Genomic DNA, 9,944 nt, shown 5'->3' with positions numbered 1-9,944 from the left:
TCCATCCGGCTCCGTCTCCACCTTGCAAAACAAGCACAACATTATTGGGAGCTTCAACTTTTTTTTTTTTTATGACAAGCGTTCATAACCATGTTCAGGTTCTCCAAGACGCCTCCCGTCCCAACTGGCTTCCTCGTCACCCTGCAAATAAATAAGACAGTTCGTGGTCGTCCGCCCCAAACTCATTTCATTGGCGTCGACTGAGTGCGGGTCGCGTTATTGGTCAACGTACTCCTCACCTTGGTCCAACTTGCTCTTGGTGGCGCTGGTCCGGTCGGGGGCCTCCACAATCCTCAAACCAACAAATGTTTTGCGTTGCTAACATGACAAACTCCTTCCTCAAAGCCTCCCGACACGAAAGCAGTCAAAGTGACATCCTCAAACCAAAAGCCGCTCTGGATCCAGACAAGCCAAACAACGAGCTGACCGTCACCAACATTTCTTGCCAAAAGCACTCAAGCGACACGAGTCCAACCATCGGCTCGAAAAACACACACCATACCTGCCCTCATCACCGTCAGACCTTTCTGAGCACAAAACAACAACAACGAACTTCCCTCGCTACACTCAACCAAGGCAAAGCACAAAGCTCGCTACACTGCCCCCTCCTGGTCACCATTTGCAAGCACCCCTCGGACAGATTCCGCTCGATTCTTCATTTGTGGACCGACTCCTTTTCCTCAGCCAGCTCCATCTCGGTCCTGCAAGCCAAAATGAACAATTAGTGACGCCTTTTGCATATTAAATGGGACAAAATTTGGTGACCTCCATTCGGCAGGCTCCCGACGACGTCCTCTTTTTTTTTTTTTTTTTTATTCAATGCTGTTTTGAGACCTTTGTCCTGCCTTTCCCTTCATCTGGCTCCTCTTCCATCCTACACAACAAGCACACAAATTTCATCCTGGTGCTTTTGTACTTCTTACGCTGCCGTGGCTCCGCCTCCATCCTGCAACAAGTCAAGTGCATTTGTATCGCCCTTTATTCACAAGAGAGGCTCTCAAAACTCAGGCTTGGCGGAAGAAACCTGGAGAAGTGACCAATCCCCTTCCAGGATGAGCAGGCTGTAAACGGAGGCTGAGACGGCAACATTTCACACAACGCGCTGTTATACAATGTGAAGCAAAACAACACACTCCATTTCAGGAATCCAAACATTGCACGGAGACGCCACACAAGAACTTCTTCTTCTTCCTGTCAAACAAGGCAAAAACATCCAAGCCAGGTGGCGGGCGGGTCGCCGACTGGATTGGAGCGTCAACTTTGTAGCTTTCCCTCGCCCGTCCTGCAAAAGGCAGAATGTGCAATTCACTGGATTGCGCACGTGTAGAATTTTAACCGTCGTCCGGTGGGTCTCGGAGCCTCTCGGAGCATCCCGTTCCGACGCCGCCTTACAACAACCTGGCGAGGCGAGGGGGGAAAGAACAAGTCCAAGAGCGACAGGTTATTCAAAGTGACTGAAAATCCAATCCATGTCATGCACAAGTCATCTGCAAACTCAAGATGGAATACCAGGAAGAGCCGTTCAGCCCGCCTCCCGACACCGGGCTTTTTGTCCTCTTGTTGCTCCTCAGCAAATCCGGTGGCTCCACAATCCTGAAACACAGAGAGAGAGAGAGGAGAGGATTGATTTGTGGCGAGCAATATGATGGACTCGGCCCTCAAAGTCTACACTGCACACTCCGGCTTTCAATTGCCATCGTCTCACAAGAAAACAACTGCTCTGGATCCAGACAACTAGCGACCATCTCGAGCAACAACAATCGGCTCTCCAAACACCTTCGACACCTGCCCTCATTTCAAGACAACTTTGCCAGCACGGCACACAATTGGCATCCACAACCAAAGTCAACCAAGGCGCACCCCAGAGCTCAACACTCCACCCGGTCCTGTTCACTTGTTGCCCACACAAGGTGGACTTTGGCGTGCCGCTTGACGCCGAATCGCTCCTTTTACTCATGCCAGTCGGCTCCTCTTCCAGCCTGCAAAACACACACGCCCCGTTACTTGTGCACGACTAACTTTATTTTATTACACAGTATGGCGAAGACGTAGAGGGGGGGGGGGGAATCACTTTAGACAAGAGCAGACATTCTCGTGAATTCGCTGTGTACAGAAATGCCACACACAAGCTGAAACTTCACGCCAATTTATTTTCCCCTGGTGCGAGGTCCTCTCGCTTGCTTTTTATTGAAGGCTGCTGCGTTCATTTTCAGCTCTGCAGAGAAGCAAGAGAAATTAAGTTAATTTCCCCAACATGTTCATTTTGGATTACAAATACTAACTCGATCGGCGCTTGCCAAAGAAAATGCACGGTTGAAAGCCGTTGCGATAATGCATCGTATTTATGGCGGCAAATACATTTTTGTGGCCGACTTTAGCGAAAACCATCAAACCAAAAATACTTTTAACGGTACTCTAACTCTTCATTTGAGTGATACACGTGCACAATAAGACAGTACAATTTTTCAGTTTGACAAGACTTACCTCAAACCGGACAGATGATCCACAAAAGGAGTCGAGTTACAAGTCGGGCTTCGTGGTCCAAATCGGATGAAAGTGTCCCCCGACCGGAAATCGGAGAAATGAACGGTTGCGACCTACGTGTTGCTCATATATCAACTGGCAATGGATGAATAAAGTTGCAATTTTCGATTGCAGTTGGCGCAAAAAAATGTTTTAATGTGAACTATTAACAACCAGAAATTAAATTGCACATCTGAGAATACCTCAGATTGGGTGAGGGGACAACACTTTTATTTTTTACCATGACAGTAAACAGCATAAGACCAGACCAGGAAGTAAAAAAATAGTTACTTATATCACCTGAATTAAAATACATCACGTGTGATCCACATCTACGATTGGTCAAAAAAAAAAACGTACACTTCTCAAGAACAAAGTCATCAAATGTGTAATTTAAGACACAAAGCAAAAAGTGCTGGCCAGCATCAATAAAACAAATACAAATTGAAAGCGCTGCACCAAACAAAGAGCACTATGTGCTAAATCAAGCAAAAAGAAGCGAATTGTGAGGTGCTGTGCTCAAACCTCAAACGCAGTTGCGTCTCCCAAGTGTGCAAATCGAGCAAGAAGCGAAATGGCAAACAAACGACAAACATTTGCTCGTGTGTTCACTTAGCTTAGCTCACGCAGTCGGCCTGCACTTGATGATTCACTTCTTCCACACCTGGCTCGCATTGACCTGCACGCCAGAGGTATATTATAAAATGCTACTATCAAATGTTAAGACAAAAAAAAAACAACATTTGAAAGCGAGGCACCAAACAAAGAGCACAATTTGCTAAATCAAGCAAAAGGAAGTGAATTGTGACGTGCTGTGCTCAAACCTCAAACGCAGTCGCATCCCTCAAGTGTGCAAATCATGCAAGGAGCAAAATGGCAAACAAACGACAAACATTTGCTCGTGTGTTCACTTAGCTGAGGAAGGTCACGCGGTCGGACGCCATCTTGCCGTGGCTTGTACTTGATGATTCGCGTCGTGCACACCTGTCTTTGATTGACTTGCAGGCCTGACGTCACATCCACAAGCCAACTTTCTTCGCTTACGAGTTCAGCGGCCCTTTGCACACTAGCGCCACCCGGTGATCTGTCACTGTCATAAAGTCTGGCCACCGGGCTGTCAGTGTGACAAATGCTGGCAATGACAACTTCCGGGAATCTAAACAAATACACGCTGAATATTTCGTCATTGAATTTTACGTTTGAAAACAAATTTTAAAAATAGAAAAAAAGACTGGTATTTGATTTTTATTTCAATATCGAAAAAACTAAATCGAAATCCAACTTGATATTCCAGTTTGTTGTCTGGAACGATCAAGTAAAAGTCTAAAAAAAAGTTGGATTTTCAATTTTGAATTCTATAACAAATACAAAATATATCACAAGCCACAAATCGAAATCCGGTTCGTATATTTGTTTAAGATTTACGGAAGATGTCACCGACAACATATCTCCTACTGACCAGGAGATGGCGACAACTCCAAAAATAGATAAATAAATAAATAGATAAATACTTTGCGTGTATGTAATATAACACGTATTACACGTTTGTTTGTGCAGCCCGTTTCTAAATTGCGATCCGCAGACCAGGGTGATTGATTATTATTATTATTATTATTATCTATCAGAAGGGTAACATTTTCTCCAAGAATAATTATTATCTGTGGATTTAGGCTTGAGCATTACAGTACATATGGCTACCTCCTGGTCAGTAGGAGAAATGCTGTCGGCGACAACTTCCGGGAACCTAAAACGAATGAGCTGTATTTTGTGTCTCGTGCGATAACTCTATTTTCGTTTTATAGCTAAAAGTTGAAAATCAAACTGTTTTTAGATTTTTCCTTAATCGTTCCAGTCAATAAACGAGAAAACCAAGTATTACCCCCCCAAATTTTGATGTTTTAATATTAAAACGAAACTCGAAAAAAAAGAGTAGTTTTTCACTGAAATATACCAACGTCTTTCTCAAGATCTTATGTATGAGTGGATAACCGCACGTGGCTTCAGGCATTCGGGGTATTGCTAAATAAAGTCTGTTTTAACCAAAAGCCGCCGCAGTATTTATTTGATATTCAAAAGGGTAACTAGTCCTCTTTTTCTCATCACTTGCACAAACATTTTGCAACGCTAGTAAAACGGCTTGCCATTCGTTTATTTTATTTTTTACATCTTGTAATTACAAGCCTTTACAACGTATTCTGCCAGCAGGTGGTGCTCTCGAGTAACTTCACGGTTCGCCTCATCCATCATACTCCATTGCAGGTTTGGCAGGTGATGAATTGATGACAAGAACAAGACCGGTCGAAGAGCTTCATTCGAAGCACCGGGAGCAAACTTTATTGTCTAATGGCACTGTTTTGGTGCACTGATTTATTAAAAAACATGCTGATTTAATTAAATTAACGATGAATGTGACCCTAAAAAAAGAATCCTCATAATCACGTGGTGCTCAATAGATTTCTGCCATTGCCACGGCAACCCATGATCACCTGCATTAAGGGTTTGTTAATATCAGCGAACCAGCCAGAACAACTCTCAAGTGGTCTTTTCACCAACACAAGATGCCATTTCCTTGAACAAGTTCTGTTCGTGTTTCGTGCCAGCTTAATGGGCTTGCTGAGCTTCCAGCTTGTGTCTTTGTCAATTTATTTACGTTCTCGAAAATCGAATGGTCAATTAGTGGCGGAACTGATATCGAGTGTGCTCTTAGTGGGACGTGTCAGAAAATCATTTGAACAAGGCATGATTTTTCCTAGCCAGTGTTGAACTATAAAGGTATGTCAACAAATTTACTGTTTTGTGATTGTACATTTGACATTTCAGCTGTGCAAACATCCACTGTTCCCAAGTGACATCATGATGTAAAAGTGATGTAACATGTCTGTGATCCACTTTCATCCGCATACCCAAATCATCAAGAACTACACAACACTTCATAAACCTTGTGCCCTCAATCGCCACGGCGTTGACAAATTCACAGAGCAATCACATTTAAACTTACTAAAACATTTTTTTTTTTTAAAGTACTCCTTAATTCACGTCTGACTCACCCAGTTCTCAATTAAATCATCAATTAAAGCGAGCTTGCTTCAAACGGTGCATTTCAAAGCTGAAAAAAAAATACAATTTACAATTTATCCAAGATTTGTGGTCCTATCGTCATCAGATACATACTTTTTTTTTTTTTACCTTCTCTGTAACGCACACTGTCGTCATGAAAGCTCACCACACAAGAGTCCCCTCTTGAAACAGTGAAGCAAAAATTTTGACTGGAGTCCTGTGTGGCCCCTTCAGATTGTAGGCCACTTGCTTATTTGAATGGCAGGCTGACACACACACACACACACACACAGGCACATGACGATGAGAAACCCTCTCCTTCCCCAAAGGCATCCCCAACCACTTCTCTGAATAATTTACTGTGCCTCCTTTGTTCATCGATCCCCTTATGCACGCACACAGGCACACACGCACATACACACACACACACACGCACATCCATCCACTAACGCGGGGACGCAAGCAGCATAATAGACAGGTTCATCCCAATTCACCACCATGCTGACTTTCGGCTCCATTTAGACCTTCCGCAGCACTGCAGCTGTTTTCAAAGTGGTTTGTTCCGTCTTCATTAGCACCTTGAAAATAAGAATGTCAAATTAATGCAAGCTCAAAAAGTGACTTTCAAAACGAAGCCCAGACATTATTGCTACTAACGATCCCGCTGTCCCTTTGAAGATATTCCCCAAGCACGCTGCACCCTCAAAACCACGCGTTTGCCTACTTTCATCTCGGCGTGGCTGCATGTTCACCTTGCTCTCGGCTTCATTATTGCCTTGCCCGCGCTCGAACTGGCGGCCGCGATTCAACCTACAATCCACTGGGATCTTTTTGCGCATACTTGAATTATTGCAAGTGAACACTTTCAGTGGTCCTCACTTCCTGCTCGTGTGAGGTGACATTTTGCTTTGAAGTGGATGATTCAAGGAGGCTTTCAACGGGAATTGGATTTGATTTCAATACGGACTCGGATATGTTTTTATAAACCAAAAGAGATGGATGAGATATGATTTTCTATTCATTGTAGGGGGGGAAAAATAAAATGTTAAAACACACTTACAGGAACATAAGCAACCAGTGACGTAACATGGTAATATTTAGTTTTATTTTTTTGCATGGATGATTCGCAGTTATTACTTATAATACACCAAATGACAGTACAGTAGAAGAATTGTAATTAAATGATGCCCCTTGTTGAAAAGTCCCAACAGAAGCTCACGACTTAAAAATGAGGAAAAAGTGAGAGACCTTGCAGTCATGTATATTTATCTTGTGTTTGTTTATTCAGTCTAGTAAGTCTCAGTTGACCCTGACACTACATTCCCCTCCTTTCAATGCCAGAAACAAATCGGTGACAGAGAGGCAAAAAATTTGGCATATGTGTATTGCATTTAACAGTACATTACAAACAAATGTACAACGTCATTAAGTCGACTCTTATCGTGTGTGCCGGGACGGTCGATGGTGGAGCGCTTCCCATTCTACGAGGCGTACTCGTACTCCTCTGCACTGCGCCGTCCGAAATCCATCCAGCCCATGTAGTCCCTGTCTGCTATCCGGTGGTTGGCGCCGCTCAGGCCGCCGCCTCTGCTGTTGGCTGACGAGTTCCGACGCACGGAAGCAGCTAGAAATGCAAAAAAAGTGTTTGTCGGAATTGAGGCGAAACATCTTTTCGAGGCTGCAACAATGCAATGCTGAGACTTTTCGTGCAGTTCGTGACGGAGCACTAATGCACTCCCGAGAGCCCTTTGCTCAATTAGGTTCATGTCATTGGTGACACTTGACACCCGGAAGCCGATTGAAGCTTTTTGCAGCGCTCTGTCATCTTTAACTGCATGTCGGCAAAGGGGCCGCAACATCGGGTACACCGATTCCCAATGAGAACCATTTCAAGCCTCGCAGAGCAAATGCAAAATATATGAGAAGAAAAAATAAGATGCGATGATCCCGCAAATGTTTGATTATACTTTCAAGTGCTGCATTTTTCAATTCACATATCGTTGGATTTGATTTTTTTTGTTCTAAAGAATTTCCAAGTGGTTCTTTGCTGCCATCTGGTGGAGTCAAAAAGCCAAAATTTGCTCTCTGCTCACCAAGCATACCACCAAGCGCAAAAAATATTAAACGACTACAAATTTGTTCATCTATTTTTGCCAGCAAGGTTTTGTGATTGGAAAAATAGTGTTCCAGGGTACGCAACGGACCCGTGCATTCACTTTTTGTCACATTTTTTGTCATGTAAAACGTGCTTTGTCGGCACAATGAAAGGCAACTAACCAAGGCGTACTTAATATTGTGGCCTGTGAGTCCAACAAAAAAGTTTCTACCCGGCTCTCATAATTATTTTTATCGTGATTGAAGTCCAGCAGCATTTCTGCGTGCGGAGATGTTCTGCTTGCACCCCACCCACATCCTCCTACGCAACACACACACGCACGAAACACAACCTTTCAAGTTCCCTGGTGTGCTGAGAAGATTGGCTGCTGAAGGCTCGACAACGACACCTCCCACACCGAAAACATGCAAAGCGAACAGCAAGGAACACGACTCCCCGCGCACACACACACACACACACGCACGTGGCCTCAAGAAATGCTTATCAATGTGACCTTTGCCATGCTATGCTCTTTGTTTAAAAGTCAAGAGAAGTTTTCTTCTCAGAATTGAGCACAATAGTGCAGTAGAAAAATATCAAATATGTGTTCTGGGAAAATGTGGATTCAATTGTGGAAATTTTCCAAATGGAAAACTTTGGATGGCAATGAATGGGGAATTGAAGGTGGAGACGTATCATAGTCGTGCATTTTTTTTTTTTGTCATAAGCAGACATTTCTGCAAAATGGGTAGCTCTCCTTGCCCATATAAGGGAAACACTTGAAGAGTAGGGTGGGGGGGGATCAACCCAATGACGGCTCATAACTCAAAAAAACTCAAATTGGGGCATGTTAAAGTCAAGGAATCACTGTACTTGCAATCTGAAATCTTCAGTTTTGTAAATTCTTGATTTATTTTAATTGATTCCAATGGATTTCACTTTATTCCCATGAAACAACTCGACTTGGGAATGAGGAATTCGGCAACAAATTGCTTGTTGGTAACAAAGTGGATGTGTTATAGATCAGGAATTACACCAATCATTTGCCCCTTTTGTATGAGGACACACTGTCTCGTCTAAGATCTTCTCGGCTAGTGTGCCAAAGCTCATCGAGACATCAGAACCAAACACCAGCGGCTGTACAAACGCATCAAGTAGTTTTTTTCCTAATTATGAAGAAAAAAAAAAATATATGCATTTTCAACAAGTGTGAGTGTGATAATAAAGCGTGTCATGGAGTGGCCGGAAGCTTCTAATAAACGCACTTTGGAACCACAGAAGCTTTCCAGAGCCAATAATTAGTTTTACAAAGCAGCTGTGCACTGGGACCAGTAATTAGTCAGACTGATGTGGTGGTGTAGCATGGCAAGCGAAAGAGGGGAAGGAGGGGGCATGAAGTGAAGAGCACTTGTCTTCACTAATGAGCGACACATATTGTCGACGCCACTTGTTTTTTTTTTTCTTTTGTCCGAACGGAGTACACGCACCTTTCCTGGAGGAGATGAGTCTGGCCAGCAGCTCGCTGAGGTTGGCTCGCGACTCGCCATCCTCCTGTGACGGTTTGAGCTGGGCGACAGAGCGGCTGTGTCGGAGATGGGGCTCCCCCAAATTGTGGCCGTCGTCTTCCAGGTGGGCTGCGTGTGCACGCACGCATGCACACACACACAAACAAACACACACAGGCAAGATGTTACATCACCGCTGTTGGCATTTCCAAGGATGGTGGCGTACCTTCTTCAGAGGGGGAACGCTGGTCCTCGTTCCCAAGATGGGAGGAGAAGGGGAGCCCCAAAGAGCTTGCGCACAGGACCACCAGAACCACACACACACTCAGCCCTGCAGGCATCTGGAAGACGCACACACACACACACACACACACAGGGGAAGTTCAGCAGACACAACAAAGCTCGACGAGCACGCGTTTAGCGGTCATTGCAGCATTCAATTAAATAAACGGACAAATTAATCAAATTTGCCGCCAGAAAAAAAAATAGCCAATTTAATTAAAGTATTACGTAATTGCAGCTATGATGAGTATCATCGCTTTCCTTTACTCGGCCATGTAAGAGCAAAATGCATACGTCGCTGGCACAAGACAACAAGATTAAAATAACAAACGAAACAAGTTTAACATAAAAAAGAATTTAAATACCTTGAGAAAAGCGGTTTGGTTCGTAGAAGTGAGCGTAAGGAGAGCACTTCTCCGCTGAGTGGGAAGGATGCCCCTTTTATACTCTCTCACGGCTCTGCTTGTGCTTGTGTGCGTGTG

At 44.0% G+C, this 9,944-nt stretch overlaps 1 protein-coding gene and 1 long non-coding RNA gene across 9 annotated transcripts in view; both read right to left on the bottom strand.

The window, feature by feature from the left end:
- LOC148321498 (uncharacterized) overlaps nucleotides 1–3,475 on the bottom strand; it is a 4,115-nt gene extending 640 nt beyond the window's left edge. For 3 of the 8 annotated variants that reach the window (XR_015846723.1, XR_015846725.1, XR_015846729.1), the window contains exons 1-2: nucleotides 240–3,475; nucleotides 1–141 (exon numbers count right to left, since the gene is read on the bottom strand). The exon at nucleotides 1–141 is cut by the window's left edge. This is a non-coding gene — a long non-coding RNA (uncharacterized LOC148321498). Of the gene's footprint in view, nucleotides 142–232 lie in introns of all 8 variants that reach the window. The other 5 variants (XR_015846728.1, XR_015846730.1, XR_015846727.1 and 2 more) reach the window with 5 other exon arrangements.
- A 3,188-nt stretch (nucleotides 3,476–6,663) lies between these two features.
- Nucleotides 6,664–9,944, bottom strand: cckb (cholecystokinin b). The gene is made up of 4 exons (XM_088278638.1): nucleotides 9,828–9,944; nucleotides 9,407–9,521; nucleotides 9,163–9,309; nucleotides 6,664–7,204 (listed from the first exon to the last, which is right to left on the bottom strand). Exons 2-4 carry the CDS (start codon nucleotides 9,519–9,521, stop codon nucleotides 7,062–7,064), a joined length of 405 nt encoding a protein of 134 aa, XP_088134764.1. The 5' UTR covers nucleotides 9,828–9,944; the 3' UTR covers nucleotides 6,664–7,061.

Source organism: Idiotropiscis lumnitzeri, chromosome 16 (genome assembly GCF_059441095.1).
Source record: "Idiotropiscis lumnitzeri isolate Australia: NSW breed Sydney's pygmy pipehorse chromosome 16, RoL_Ilum_1.0, whole genome shotgun sequence".
In the NCBI taxonomy this organism is placed as follows: Eukaryota; Metazoa; Chordata; class Actinopteri; order Syngnathiformes; family Syngnathidae; genus Idiotropiscis; species Idiotropiscis lumnitzeri.
This window is presented reverse-complemented; position numbering and strand designations above follow the sequence as displayed.

Coding starts and splice junctions, on each gene's coding strand:
- cckb (XM_088278638.1), bottom strand. CDS start 9,521: ATGCCTGCAGGGCTGAGTGTGTGTGTGGTTCTGGTGGTCCTGTGCGCA. Junction 9,310..9,406: donor GCGTTCCCCCTCTGAAGAAG/GTACGCCACCAT, acceptor GTGCACACGCAG/CCCACCTGGAAGACGACGGC. Junction 7,205..9,162: donor ACTCATCTCCTCCAGGAAAG/GTGCGTGTACTC, acceptor TTGCATTTCTAG/CTGCTTCCGTGCGTCGGAAC.